The 14,989-nt window shown below is 47.9% G+C and overlaps 1 protein-coding gene across 1 annotated transcript in view; it reads right to left on the bottom strand.

Annotated features, from left to right (window-relative positions):
* LOC144158439 (phenylalanine dehydrogenase-like) overlaps positions 1 to 13,136 on the bottom strand; it is a 35,494-nt gene extending 22,358 nt beyond the window's left edge. Inside the window, exons 1-4 of the mRNA XM_077689319.1 lie at positions 12,471 to 13,136; positions 11,737 to 11,843; positions 9,135 to 9,256; positions 1,116 to 1,241 (exon numbers count right to left, since the gene is read on the bottom strand). Of these exons, the coding sequence (XP_077545445.1) occupies positions 1,116 to 1,241; positions 9,135 to 9,256; positions 11,737 to 11,843; positions 12,471 to 12,851 (736 nt within the window). The 5' untranslated portion in view covers positions 12,852 to 13,136. The remainder of the gene's footprint in view (positions 1 to 1,115; positions 1,242 to 9,134; positions 9,257 to 11,736; positions 11,844 to 12,470) is intronic.
* Between the last annotated feature and the right edge of the window lie 1,853 nt (positions 13,137 to 14,989).

Genomic DNA, 14,989 nt, shown 5'->3' with positions numbered 1-14,989 from the left:
AAAGAAATATGCACACTGAAAATAAAGCTGAACGTGAAATTGTCACGTTTCTCATAATTAGTTTTTTTTTTAATCATGAGTACAGTGGTGCCACTGTACACATGATCCAAAGTTGTGTATGTGGGGGGGGGGTCCAGGTGAGGGCCATTTTTTGAAGCGCAACTTTTTAACTGCTTTTATCGAAAAGCTCTGGTGGTACAGAGGCCAGTTTTGGCTCCAATACAGAGTGCCATCGTTTCACCCCAACAAAAACTGTTTTTGCCGCCAAAAGCTGCGCCATAGGTAAAAAAAACTGTTTTTAACCGCAGACTTGTTTAGGCCAAGGTTTGTCTGTCCTTTGCACCAGAAGACCTCAAAGCCTCAAGAAAAAAATGGGGTTAGGGAGGTCCCGAGAACCGAACCCAAGATTTATACGCCGGGAAACTGGCGACCTAATCACAGGGCCACCCAGAGGCCTGAGGTGTACAGGGTTAGCAGCGGCGGGAGAACGATAGCATGTGCAGCCAATTGGAAAGAAAAAAAAATGTTTCCAGTGGTCAGAATCGAACCTCGGCCCCTCGCGTTACGAAACCGATTGAGCTATCATCTTATTCCGGGAGCACAGGATTTTTGGGGGGATTCGTGGCACGGTTGTTGGCTTTGGACTTGGCTGCGGGTTCCAATGCATGCTAACACGGCCCACTTTCAGAGAGACATGAAAGCCTGCAGACGAAACGGTCCGTCTCCCCTCACCCTTCTTGGCCTAGCATTTTCACCCTCTCCACTTCACCGGTGATGACAAGTTTTCGGTTAACGCTCTACTGCCGAAATAAAAGCTTAACAGCTCTGCTCGTAAGAAGACATACTGTGCAACCTTTGTGTGAAACCTGACAGTGAACAAACAAGAATGGTGCTCAACACCATTCCTCGACTGTTCTCTTCCAATGCACACAGAAAGTAGAGTTTAGAAACAAAAACAAAGCAAAAAACTGACAACCCTCAAACCCTAGTTAGAGTCTCTATTCATGCTGCAGAAATAGCTACTCGAAAGGGCTCACACTAAAAGATCCACTGAGCCCACAAGCTACTCGGCACAGCTCCAAGACAGAATCCGAGGCAAGCCAAGCCCTGCTCACCTCTGGCCAGGAGCGGTGCCGCGTTGCCCGACCCGCCCATGTCTCCCGGCACGTTGACCGCCCAGTGGGTCCTCACGTGGACGTTGGCCATGTCCTGGCTGTTGACGCCAACGTCCAGGCCCGCCACTGCACGCACGCCGGCCGAAAAAAAAAAAAAAACGTCAGACTACAATATTTTCCCCAGGACCCCTACCGTCCAGAGATCTTGGATGAGCAGAAAAGTATAGCTCATAGTTATTCAGAAAGCTGACTTAATTTCACTGTTATAAATGTGGGGTTGTTAACCGAAGGTTTATTGAAAAAAAAAATGGTGTTTTGGCCTCCACACTGAAGCGTTGTCCACTGAACAATGCTTCAGTGAACAGAAATTCCTTATGGAAGCTGAAATGTCTTTTTTAATAAAGCTTCGGTTGGCAATCCCATGTTTATAACTATAAAGCTTCTAAACAACCAGATGAGATTTCGTCAAGCCTTAGATTTTATTTTTATTTTCTAACTTAGCTTACACCATATGGCACCTTTCTGCAGGGGTTAGAAAAAAATATGCATTTCAACGGCCATCCTGACGAGAATTTGAGGCACCCTTATCAAAGATGTTCAGTTTCGGAGCAAGCTGAACACCTAAAAGCGAGGCTAGCATACAAAGCACCAACCAGCACACACTGCATGGGTGGGTCCCAACACCCGATATATCTGTGGTGCTGGCTTCTTCACAGCATTCACATGAACCAGGTTTCTGTGGCCAGTGCACATAGGGAACATAGGGCCATCAAGACAAAATGCAACTTCGTTCAACTTGAAAGAGCTAGGCTTCAGTACGTCACTTCGCTCTATTCCTGCCCCAAAAGACGTTTTTTTAGTTGGAAAAAAAAAAAAAAAAAGAATGCAAGAGTTGAACACCTTTCACATCTCGCACTACAATGAAGTGTTATGGACAAAGGTGATGCCATATGGGCTAACACTAAAAATGTAGTTCATCATCTTCATCATCATTACCAGCCTGTCTATGCCCGCTGCAGGGCAAGGGCCTCTCCCATAGATCTCCTGTTATCCCGGTCCTGCGCTAACTGCGACCAATTTATCCCCGCAAACTTCTTGACCTCATCTGCCCGTCTAACTTTCTGCCACCCCCTGAAGGGCTTGCCTTCTCTAGGGACCCACTGTGTTACCCTTAATGACCAACGGTTATCCTGCCTTCGCATTACATGCCCTGCCCACGTCCATTTCTTCTGCTTAATTTCTACTAATATGTCCTTAACACGCGTTTCTCCTCTGACCCACTCCGCTCTCTTCTTGTCCCTTAACGTTACACCTACCATCTTCCGTTCCATTGCTCGCTGAGTCGTCCTCAATTTAAGTTGAACCCTCTTAGTGAGCCTCCAAGTTTCTGCCCCGTAGGTGAGTACCAGTAACATGCAGCTGTCGTAGATTTTCTTCTTCAGGGACAGTGGTAGGCTGCCATTCATTTATTGTTATCATAGTTATCAGAGCGTTAACTGTACATCCGCATTCAAGTGATGCAATCAAACAGAACTGGAGGGCGCACTACAGTCGTCCAGTTATGCGTCTTGGCGATGGGTTAGTTCGGCAGCCGCCAATCACACAAACATGATCCTGTGATGCCAAGGAAAAGTTGCCGGAAAGTGGGCAGTGACCTGTTTTCCTTTATATTGTTACGCCATTAAAGACGAGAAAGACGACACTCGCGAGTAGCGACACGCACCAGCATTTGCGACGAAGACGAAGCTGGGTGGGACATGTTGCCTGGCTTGGTCTCACCCATGGCCACCTTGTACATAAATCGTGTGTAAATAGATCGTTCATCATCCCACCATAGCTCGCCTCATCACTTCTGCCACCACGCAACATCTCGTAAGGTGCGGGGTATATCCCCGTCCTGGCCTCAACTTCGCACCCCGCGCAATCATCGAAGGGGTGTGAACCGCGTCGGCCAGCCCCAGCCAACAGCGGCCAACCAGCTATCGACCAAGTCCCCCGCCCCGTGTCCCCAGCCCGTAAGCAGCCGATCAAGATGCGACGACATGTGACCAGACGACGACGCCGGGTCCCCAGCCCTGTGGTCCGACATGGTTAGAAGCCCTCACCGGTTCATCGTTGCTTTGCGGACGTCGCTGCTGCGGGACAGCGCTCCCCAAACCCCTCACTTACATCCGTGGTGGCAAGAGCTTCTTCACTGTGCATTCTCATCACATCGTTCATCTTCACCAGATGTTACGTGGTGGCAGAAGTTCATTGAGTGATTGATTGTAGGGTTTAACGCGCCGACGCAACGCAGGCAATGAGGCGCGCCGTAGTGGAGGGCTCGAGTTTGGCCTCGGTCGTCGTGGGGTGCGGACGTGTTTTTCGTTCGCTCCTGCGCGGCCGGGGCGGTATCGCGATTATGCCGGCCACGCGTCGCGAGCCATGGGTGTTTCGTTCGGGCGTCGAGCGCTCTGCTGCGTGGGGCCGTCGAGCGCCTGCTCCCGCTCGCCAGTAACCGCTCCACTACCACGAACATCACCCAGCAAGCTCCCCTCACTTCGGACCACCGCGCACGACTCATCGCAGCACAGCCTCGCCTCTACGCTCCACCGCTCCCATCGAGAACTTCTCCCGGACGCAGCAGCACGACGCCAGGACCTGTGTTTGTGATGTGTACTGTGTTCGGTGGCCCCCAGTGACTGTGGCAACGCTTCTTTTCCTCGCAGCGCCTAAACTTTTCTCTTTACCTATCTCCTTTTTTCTCTACCCTATCCTATTCATCCCCTTCTATATTCCCCACCCCCCGGACTGGGTTGTATGCCGGTGAGCCCCCAGCTGGGCTCAATAATATCCCCAGTCCATTTCTTTTCCTTTTCCATCAAGCCACCTACTACTACTAGTGGAGGGCTCCGGATTAATTTTGACCACCTGGGGATCTTTAACGTGCACCGAAATCTCGTACACAAGGGCGTTTTTGCTTTTCGCCTCCACCAGAAATGCGGCCGCTGCGGCCGGTAATCGAACCCGCGACCTCGTGCTCAGCAGCACAACGCCTTAGCCACTGAGTCACCGCGGCGGGTTGGTGGCAGAAGTGATGAGGGGAGCCATAGTAGGATGATGAACGATCTATCTACACACGGTTTATGTACAAGGTGGCCATGGGTGAGACCAAGCCAGGCACCGTGTCCCACCCAGCTTCGTCTTCATCGCAGATGCTGGAGCGCATCGCTACTCGCAAGTGTCGTCTTTCTCGTCTTTGATGGCGTAACAATATTTTCATTATTCTTGGAAGTTTGTGATAAAGTTGGCATCGTTATCAGGACAAAGCAGCCTTTCTAAACAACCAAACTTGTACGTTGCCTTCATGGCCTGTTTAAGAATTCTATTTCTGTCACATGGAAAATCTAATGCCATTCAAAGAGAATGACATTCGCTGTTAACGACGTTCGGTTTGGCCACGCAGGTCTACACAGCGAAGCAAAAGTCACGTGTTTGTGGTAGCGGTGACAATAAGAAAGCTTGCAAAATTTTAGTTTAAGTGCATCTAGAATGTTTTCATGCATAGTAGTTTTTTAAAACAAAACAAATAATTCGCCGTTTTAGGTGACATAAGTAGACATCATAAGCAGAGACAAGTCGGCAAGAAATACTGATTACCGTGCACTGGAGACAAGATTTTTTTTTGTATGTGCTACTTGTTTGTCTTTATTGGAAAAACAATATTAACAGGAAAATATAAATCTAATGACAGTTGTAAAGTCAAGAAACTCAATTCTTGAGTTCATTACTGAACTTTCCTGTCTAGTGACGCACCACAGCTGTCGAGGCTGCTAATTTCGCCTCTACATAGGCTCCCCAACCTTATTTAGTCGCTAAATGCCATTCTCCTCGAATGTCATTCAGTATTCTTATGTGGCACCCATCTAATGACATTTAGAGCACATGACATTTGCTCTACATGTCACTTTCTTTATCTGCCGTGTGACAGGGGTATCAGAATCGTAGCGGACATTTGATTGGTCCTTTGACTAGCAACGCAGGTGACAACCGCTAACGCAATCTTCCCCAGCACAACCATCCTGTTTCCCCACATGTAAAAACTTGTTTTCACCAAGAGTTGTCGCCAAGCAGCGACGAGCCTGCCGGCGCATGCCATGCAGGCAGGTGCGAGCGCATTTACAGCTGCATCCACACAGCTGGCGTCCGCACGGAGCATTTTCACGTGCAGAAAATGATTCATGCTTTCGAGCCTTGACCGTTTATTGCAAACAAAACACCGAATCAACAAACTTAGCTAAGTTTTCCTCATATACCGCATTGTCATCCGAGAAAAGGAAGGAACATCAACGGCACGTCCCGGGATTATTTTACGAGTACACTCAGTCTGTTTTTCTGATGGAGGTGACGTACCATAATGCCGGTGTGTTGAGATTTCTGTGCACGTTAAATATCCCCAGGCGGTCAAAATCAACCCAGAGTTGTCTAATACAGCTTGCCAGGTGTACCTACGATGCGGAACACCCTCAGAAATTAAAAAAGCATTTTCTATGAGACAAAGCGCAATTACGAAGGCTTTAAAAAAACTGCTTCCAACCTAGCCCCTGACACTATGTACTTTGAGTTCAAATAAAAACCAGCACTACAAGAGCGGATGAAACATTCAGAAACAGACTGTTCTGTTTGTCAAGCACTGATCCGACCTCCCTTTTTGCTCCTTCGTCCGCTTTAGCGCTGCCTTGTTTCCAAAGATGAACGTTTATCAACTAGCCAAGCTCCCTATTCGTCTGCTAATGTCATTTTAGTGTGGGTGGGCTCTTCAAAAAGGAAAACCTTTCGCTTCACCCCTTAAAAAGAATCGTCTTCTGCTTCTACACCCAATTCACCTCGCTCCACTCGTAATTGCATTATTCATGGTTAAATTCGGCGATCTAGCAAAAGACATAGAGGGAGGTAAGAAGGTGTGTTACCTGCCAGGACAGCCCTATCGTCAACATCATTTGCAGCTATGAAACCATGCACGCAGCCATTTTTTTAATGCACCAGCTTTTGTGGTTGATTGTCCAGGGACCCACGCATTGTTGCCTCGCAATGGGCGCGAATGGTAGTTCAATGCCAAAGAAACCAAAGCCCGTGGTTAGCGATATTGCAAAGTGGTGCCCGATTTTAAACACCTAGCTTGGAACACCAAAGCCTCATAATTTTGATAATGCGAAAGCAATAAATGGCTCACTGAACAACAAAGGGGCCATTCTAGAAATGTGGTGCAGAAATTCATGACACAAACTCCTATTGGCTGCAATGCATTTCCTAGTGTGCACATCAGAAATGAAAAAGAAAAAAAAAAACTACGGCAGCACCTAATTTTTCTCTCTGGATGTGAGAGAGAAATAGCAACACTCCTAGATAAGTTATGAGGCCTTAGTATAACTGAATTTCGCGCTGCTGAGTTGAGCGTTGCTGGGTGTACATGTTGCAAAAGATTAAATAATTCTTTTTTTTTTTTTGCATGGGTAGGCTTCACTGCACATGAATGTGGGAAAGCCAACTTTACAGTGACCAGGCTTTTCTCCAAGCTCCTTTTTAAAGTTGCTTTCACTACTCTACACAAATTCATTGCTAGAAAGACATCTTTTCAGGGGCAACAATCACTCCATGTCAAAATATGAAGAGCTCAGGACCAATTTTTTATTTATTTCTATTTGCTTGAAAGTTCATTCAAGCCAATAGAAATTTCGACGACAGGTTCCTTATGCGGATCTGTGGACCGTCTTTTTGTCACTAACCACACCAATTAATGCGCCAGTGATGATCATGCATCAAAACACAAATAAAAGAAGTGCACACTGCCAGGCAATGCCTGGGCAAGCGCAGAGCCATGAAGAAAAGCGTAAAATATTCCCGCTCCCCTCGCCTTGTGGCGCGGCAGTCGGCATTCTCTTCATTTTGGACTGCCCAAAACTGCTCCAGGGCTCCTCCATTCTTCTTCTGTTTTTTTTTTTTTTTTTTGCCCACTGCATTTCTGGAACTGTTCAAATCTATTTTGGCCTGGCAAATGAGATTAATGTCGAAAAGGGTTTCCAATTTGGTTCAACACTGGTGAATTGGTTTGAGAACCAGCTGGATATTAGGTTTAGTCAAACCAGAACGAAATGAAGTCACCCAAACCTGAACAGAACTGTTTTTTGTTTTACCCAGTTCGACACCCCAGGTTGGACACCTACCGGTGAAGTTTGACCCAGGTATGGTGGTATTGAATGGCACTACTGCACTAAGCAATCACATAACGGAGCTTATATTTCAATACAAGTGTGACCTACTAAAACACATTCATGCTGTATAGGGACTGTGGATATTCTGAAAAAAAGTGATTATGCAAATACAAAAGTTTTGATGCCAGAAAGAAAGTTTTCCTGACTAAACTGGCAGGTCCCACCAGCTGATGTAGTGCACCAGTGGAGCTATGTATCCTGCATTTGTATTCCGCACAAAGCACAACACAAGCCCGTTTCTATTGGGCAACATAAAACTCCTCCCAACCTCGACTGTCATGAAAGGAATTCATATCCTTTTTACTTAACAGCGTATGCTCCCTTTTCTGTAAAGTAAGAAGAAAATGACATCCGTGTTCCAGAAGGAGGTCAAAGACCACAGCGCAGCCACATGTTTGCTCCAGCTATGCAATTTCCACTGCCCTGTCGCTTAGAGACGATGGCTTTGACGTCATTTTGACATTCGGCACAGAAACCCCAGCAGATGCAGCCTCTCTCGCACCCCAATTTTGGTGAGAGGGGCGGATATTAACAGCTGGCTGACGTGACCTCATTTGCGCTGCCTCCAAACCCTGCACAGCCTGCGTGCACTTGCCAGAGTTTGCAGCTAAAAGGCTCAAGTTGATTCTGGTGGTAAACACCCACCTAATAGCAACAACACTGTCTTTTGACAGGAGCACTGGCTTCCATGTTATCAGGACATCAGCGTACTAGTGCACCAACCACATGGTCATCCTTGCAATCACACGAGATAATGCCCAACCCCATTATCGGTTGCTCTGACCACAGTAGGCCTTTCTTTCACTCTGCAATCATCATGCAATCATCATGTGGTCAATTGCGATCAAAGAGGTCAGTCATGCAAAGGTCACGGCTCAATGGCTATGGCATTGCGCTGCTGAGCCCATGAATGAGGGTTAGATCTCAACAGAGGTCACTGCTTCACTGCTTTTCTGATGGAGGCGAAACGGAATAATGCAAGTGTGTTTGCGATTTGGGCGCACGTTAAGAGATCACCAAATGGTCAAAATTAATCTGGAGCCCTCCACTACGGCACGCGCCTCATACTCCTGGTGTAGCTATGGCGCGTTTAAAAGACCGCAATCAATCATACAATACCACTGAACAATGTTTAAGTTAAAATGCCACTGTCTCAAGTTAATAAAGCACCACTGTTGGATGCCTTTTATTTTTACCAGCTCGCATATCACTTTTCCAGTTTGTTTTCTTTCTCAGCTATGCTAAATCCTTCTGTTTCCCGATTCATGCTGTTTATTGTTCTGTTTTTCTGATCTTTCTACCTTGTTTCTTTCCTTCGTATTCCAAAAAGTGACTTGTTCAGGACTCTACCTTGTACACTTACTAGCACTCCTGCTTAGGCTGTCAAAGCTGCAATACTGGATAAACAAAATAAATAAAATAAAGAAGTGGCCGTGCCTCAATAGCTTTCTATGGGGACCATCCGCGACTTTTTTTTTTCATTTTCATTTGGTGCTCATCTTTCCAGGTGCCTAAACATCCTAGAGTCCCTCTCACTGCAGTCTACTGAGGAGAATTTAGTTATGCTTCTGTGCTATTCATTTATCATTCACGAGTTTAAACCTGCTACACTCGGTGATACAGAACAAGACTAATTTCATTTTAGCACCTTTTACGCTTCATGCTCCCGATAAAATTGTTACGGCCCACGCGAGGTTTTGAACGTTGCACCTGTATTCTGGGCAGTCATAGAACAGAAGCACAGGGTTCCAAGAGTGGTTCTTCTCACCATAGCAGCCATTGAGAGAGGACAGGAAGTCCCCGTAGTCGAAGAACAGCGCTTGTCGGAACTCAGGCTGCACATGCTGCCGGTTCTCCGGCTGGGGAATGATGCCCTTGCCGCCGCCCAACCTGCACAAGCACACGACTGAGTCCATACCCTACACAGTACCAACAAAGGGAAGCACTAAGCTGTCCCAAAAACTCCCTAGCCAAAGCAGAGTTGTCAGTACTACAGTCAAACTCCGCTACAACGAAATTCACGGGGATCGCGAAAAAATTCGTTGTAGCAAGAATTTTGAAATCTCCCACCTACCTTTTCGCCCCAATGTTGCCAACTTGCTTGGAGCTCGCTCCGCCAAAAATAGCACCCTTTTTATAGCACGGAGTTTATATCGTCGTGAAATCTCCCACCTACCTTTTCGCCCCAATGTTGCCAACTTGCTTGGAGCTCGCTCCGCCAAAAATAGCACCCTTTTTATAGCACGGAGTTTATATCGTCATTTGCGGTCACAACGCGTCTCGCGGCGCTTAGACCAGCGTTGTAATATGCGCGTCGTACTCGTGGAGATCCGCGCAAAAGCAGGCGTCGTGAAATCACAGCGCGGAGTTTATATTTTAATTTGCGGTCACGGATATGCACAGGATATGCACGACACTCTGGGAGCATTTTATTTCCAAAACTTGAAAAAATCGCTGATTTTTGACTGTTTGCGCTTTCGCACGAGCAACGGGAGAATGCGCTGCTCACAGTCTGCGAGGAGCTGCATGGCGACATCATCGTCATGGGCGCCAAGGAAACTACGTAAAACGTCCAAGGAGTCCATGACCTGCGACGCGGTCACTGACGTCGGGACCGTCGGAACGCCATGCCCGACTTCTTCGTCGTCGGATGAATCGGCGGCGGCGGCGGAGGCGGCGCGAGCACTCTTGAGGATCTCGGCATCACTCAGCTCCTCGTAGACGATCACGTCCGCGTCGGCATTTACATAGTCGCTCAAATCTACGTTCTCAGGAACAATGCCGGCTTCCTCGTGCTCTCGCCGGCGGGCCCCGCCGGCGGGTGCCGGGCGAGCGCGAGAAAGGCGAGAAGTGGTTTCCTCCTCCTCCGCTGCCGCCGCCGCTTTTGAGCGCCGTCAGCGCCGGTAATCCGGACATCGAGAAGCGGCAGCTTCTCGATGTCCGGATGTTCGGAGAAAATGTTGCTACTATATAATTTACATTGTTAGAACTTATCAAAATTAGTTAGAGTGGTTCAGTCCGTTGCAGATCGAGTGACTTGTGTCCCGGGAAAATTTCGTTGAACCGGGAGAACAATAAAAAAAGTGGTTCGTTGTGGAGGGAGTTTTAATACATTGGGGCCTATGGGATGCGGGCGGGGAATCGAAAAACCTTCGTTGAAGCGGGAATTTCGTTGTAGCGGAGTTCGTTGTAGCGGAGTTTGACTGTACCACCACTGCCCTAACACAGTCATAATCGCCTAATCATGGTTCACAGAATGCCTGCTTCATGCACAGTCACAGCAGCCAAACAGAAAACACAGCAGCATGTGGGTTTGTAGCTAGTTGGTAACCCACGATAAGACTTTCAAGCACCAAATATGGAATAACCTACAATACTATATGGAATGGAATAACCTACATAACATAGTTGTTACGCTAAGTACATTGTCTGCTTTTTGAAGATTCACTGTGGTTATGATTGCTATATATTTTTGTACTTTGTTTTTTGTTGATTCTCTGCTTTTGAAGAAACACTGCAGCTACCACTGTTATTTACGTTTGTACTTGGTTTGCTTTTGGTTGTTGTTTGCCACTTACCACTGATATTCATGCTTTGTCCACCTCTGCTATGGTCTTGTAAAAGATCACAGCATCAATAAATAAATATATTTAGACAAAGCATGCACATCTCTGTCCTTTACATCCTGTCTTATAATATGAAATCTGCGCCAGTGATGCTGGAATGCGCAGCCTAGAGGGCGCAGTACTTACACAACAGATTTGAAGAATTTCAAACGTATCCAAGAAGTTACATGTTGTCTATCTTTTTGTCGAAAAGTAACGCCCACTGTCTGCTCTTGCAACCTCTCGCTTATGTTATTTGCATGCTGGCAGCTGCAGTCATATGAATCCTGGTGGTGATATGTGATATGCACAATCCCTATATTCCCTACACTGCAAATAGCTGGCATGCTTTCTTGGATTTGTGTTATTGCACAAAGATTCAACGAAAGCTGCAGACGTGTGGTGTCTTACAATTGCACATTTTGCACAACAGCTCTGTTTTCAATGTCCCTTGCATGATAATTTCGATGGTAGTGAGATTCCAATTGCTGCAAGTGCAAGCTCAAGGTTGACTGTCACTATTAAAGCCTCCCAACCAAAATCCCTTTAAAAATTAGTGCATTGAAAATAACTTATTTGCACGGAACTAATTAGCGCACATTCGCCAAGTTTAAGATGCTACTTTATGACAGAAAGCGCACCGAACGAGCACAAAGGAATTTGACACACCCCACTGCACACTGCCTTGGTTGCCCTAGAAGCCCACAAGAAATAGCTACAATTGCAGTGACGCAATCATACTGCTGACACAAGTGCAAGACATACCAGACACCAGCCAGGGAGGCCTTGATTCCCAGCAACGTGGACTGGCGGAGGCCATCTCGCAAGAGGTGCTCCACACTGGAGTAAGGCTGCAACCGGATGCCTCCATACTGGCGAAGAAAAAGAAAGGGGCGCTTTCAAACATCTACAACACGGACATTTCTCCAGGCAGTAACATCTATTTTAATGCCCTACTGAATTCATTTTTGAACAGCCTATTGCGTCTATTGAACGAAACATTCGCAAGCTGTGTCAGCTGCTTTGAGTTGACGTTTAGAATAGCAGTGTGAGACAATATATCCTTTGCGGCCGCGCCTGTATCGATTGGTTCCGCAGAGAAGTGAAAGCAGGGGACCAAAAGTCTAGAACCCAATAACAACCCCTTTAATTGTCTGCAGGGCCCTCAACATGCAACGAAACCTCGGTACTGTGAGGGTAAAACGAACGATGCACAAGGGTATTTCTTTTTCTGGTGAAACTTGCATTAAAGAGCAACTCGCATGGTGCTCTTAGATTAAAAAAGAAAAAAAAATACTGCAGGGTGTCCTGTGGAAATTTGTTGCTTCTAAGACACGTAGTCCTTTGTGCTGCTTCCTCAGCTGTTAAGTTCCGGCCCCAAACCACAGTGCAAACGAGAGGAAGTGACAGCACATCTAGAGTACCCCCGAAGTTACCCCGTTTCAGGCAGACTGGCTACCGACGTCTACAAAGCGGGAATAGACGGATAGAAATCGCACGGCCTGTCCGCGGTCGGTGCGCCACAGAAAGGCGGAGAGCAGGCAGCCGGTGCGCAGTCCCAGCTGAAAGAGCACGGCCTCGTGACCGCGGAACTGCGGCTCGGAGCCCGAGTTGAGCCAGTCGCCCAGCTCCTGCAGTTCGGGGTGCGACACGCTCACGCGCCCGTCCTCGCCGGTCACGGCGAAGCACCGCTGGATGCCCCGAGAACGAAGGAAGTCCACCAGCTCCGAGGGCCGCAGGGAGAGCAGGTCACCGCGCCTGGTAGCCGCCGCCGCCGCCGGCTTTCTCGACGTAGTCGAGCTCGAGCAGTAGCGCTGCAGGTGCCGCGACGACGGCCGCCGCCGCAACAGGAGCAGCAGCCGCTGCGGGGCTCGCAACATGGGCTCTCACATGCACCTCGGGTTCCCCGTCAGACGAGCCGGGCCGCCCGGTGTGCGCCGAGCAGCAAAACTGGCGCGGCAGCAGCTGATGAAACTTGGCTCTCGTTCCAACTTCCAACTTCGCACTTGTTTACTTCTTCATGCGCGTCACGCACTGCAGCAGTGCGCTGCTGCCGATCGCCATGGGGATCACGCGAGCGTGAAGGAAATAAAGAAAGAAAAAATTCGCGCGAGCGCTCAAAGAGGAAAGGAAACTGCTCAGCCAGTAATAACGAATGCTACTGCTTCGTTCAAAAGTTTTAATGAAGGGGTGCCGACTGCTGATGCGCCGACGAGTTGAGGCGTAGTCACCATTCGCAATTATTCCCTGCACGACCGCGCGGGGCCAACGTTAGCCGAATTGGCGCTGCGGTCCCTATCCTGTAAAAGCAACACGCGTCGTCTGCTACTGCCGCCACCTGATAATGTTTCTCTTGTACCTGTTAGCATAAACAGGCTTATATTATTCGTTAAAGTGGGCATAACTGACAATTTAAACGTTTTTCGTTTTCTCGCGCGTGTAATCCTGTTAACAATGAAAGAATTCCCCCCCTCGGGCCGGCTGTCAAGGAAGGGGTGTAAAATTTGACACCGGTTTGAATATTTCCTTTCGCGGAAGAAATGGGGTGATTCATGTAAACAAACGTAGTGATCATTTTAATATCACACTTCATCGTTGTTATGCCTGTGCATGCACTAATTATCATTCAGGCCAATGGCAAGCATTTGTATCATTAAACAACGTCATCAATAAAGCTTTATTGATGACGTTGTTTTTAGTTTTTAAATTCAGTTATTAGCAATTCGCGCATGCGCTTGCAGCAAAGGAAATTGGCTGACGATTACGATGCTCCCTAAGCACTTCCTTCGTCCCAGGAAAAACGACGCGCGGTACTGGAGATATATCTCGTAGCGGGTTGCCGCGGCGGAGAATTTCTAGGCACTATAATACCGCCCTCTCACTCGCACTTTCGCCTACTCTCCTCCTCCTCTTTCCTCCTCACTCTCTCTTCGGTGTCCTATGTACGCGTTTTCTCGGTTACATCGAGGGACGCCGCGAAACTGCAGCGGTACCGGTAGGGCATGCAGCTTCAGAGCTGCATTTGGGCAAGACGAACATGCAATGTATTTGGTCCAACGGGATGGCGATGATGAATGAACATGATTGTTTCGAGTCGATGTGCTGCTGCTGGGGCACCCGCCCGGTGGGAGACGTATACCCGCGGCGGCGAGGTGCCTTGGATCGATGTGCTGGCCATCCGTGCCCGCTCCCGTTGTCGTCAGAGGTCGGTCCGGAGCTCGTCAGAAGCTCGACCCACTGCTCCTGCAAACATGAAAAAAAAAAAAAAGAGAGAGAGAGAAAAAAGAAAAGCAAAATTGCTCAAAAATACAAAAGTATAAAGAGAATGGTGGCACTGAAATGGCATATGCATATGTGGAGCTCAATCAGCTGACTCATCGGGTAATTGGGCAAATTTTTCATATTATGGTCCATCTTGGAAATGTTTTATATAGCGCATTCGTTTCGGGTCAACTCCGACAAACGTGCGTAGTGTGTACATTTCGTCCCCTATAAATTTCTCAAATTCCTGCTGCGCTTCGACAGAAGAAAAATTTGGGGAAAATATTTAAATTATGGTGTTTCGCGGCCCTGGCACCGATCCCAGACCAGACCACACATATTCCTCCGTATTTCTCAAGCGAAGTACGTCTCCTAGAGTTCCCTCTGAAGACGAACAAAGGGCCTGGATCCTGCGGAGGGTGGGTGTACGAAGGGTTTGTATACGCTCACTGAAATCGTAACGAAGCACCCGGACACCACCTCTCAGCGCGACACCATCTGCGTCACTGAATTTCTAAATAGTGAGTTAACAGACGACGTAAGCACCCTGTTTGTCATGTTAAAATACTATGGCTATAATAGCTATAATATAGTAGGCTTCTAATATATTGGCCACAAGAAAGCACGCGGTCGCATAAGCAGAGGATAGTTTTCTACCAGGCGCGACAATGGCATCCTATGAGCGTGGCCTCCGCGATCGGCTGCCGGCGGCGCGCCGTTGCTCCGCCGGTAGCCGATCGCGGAGGCCACGATAGAT

Source organism: Haemaphysalis longicornis, unplaced genomic scaffold, assembly GCF_048455015.1.
Source record: "Haemaphysalis longicornis isolate Haplotype H1 unplaced genomic scaffold, Haemaphysalis longicornis Haplotype H1 scaffold_10, whole genome shotgun sequence".
In the NCBI taxonomy this organism is placed as follows: Eukaryota; Metazoa; Arthropoda; class Arachnida; order Ixodida; family Ixodidae; genus Haemaphysalis; species Haemaphysalis longicornis.
Note: the sequence above shows the minus strand (reverse complement) of the source record. Positions and strands in the feature narration are given on the sequence as shown.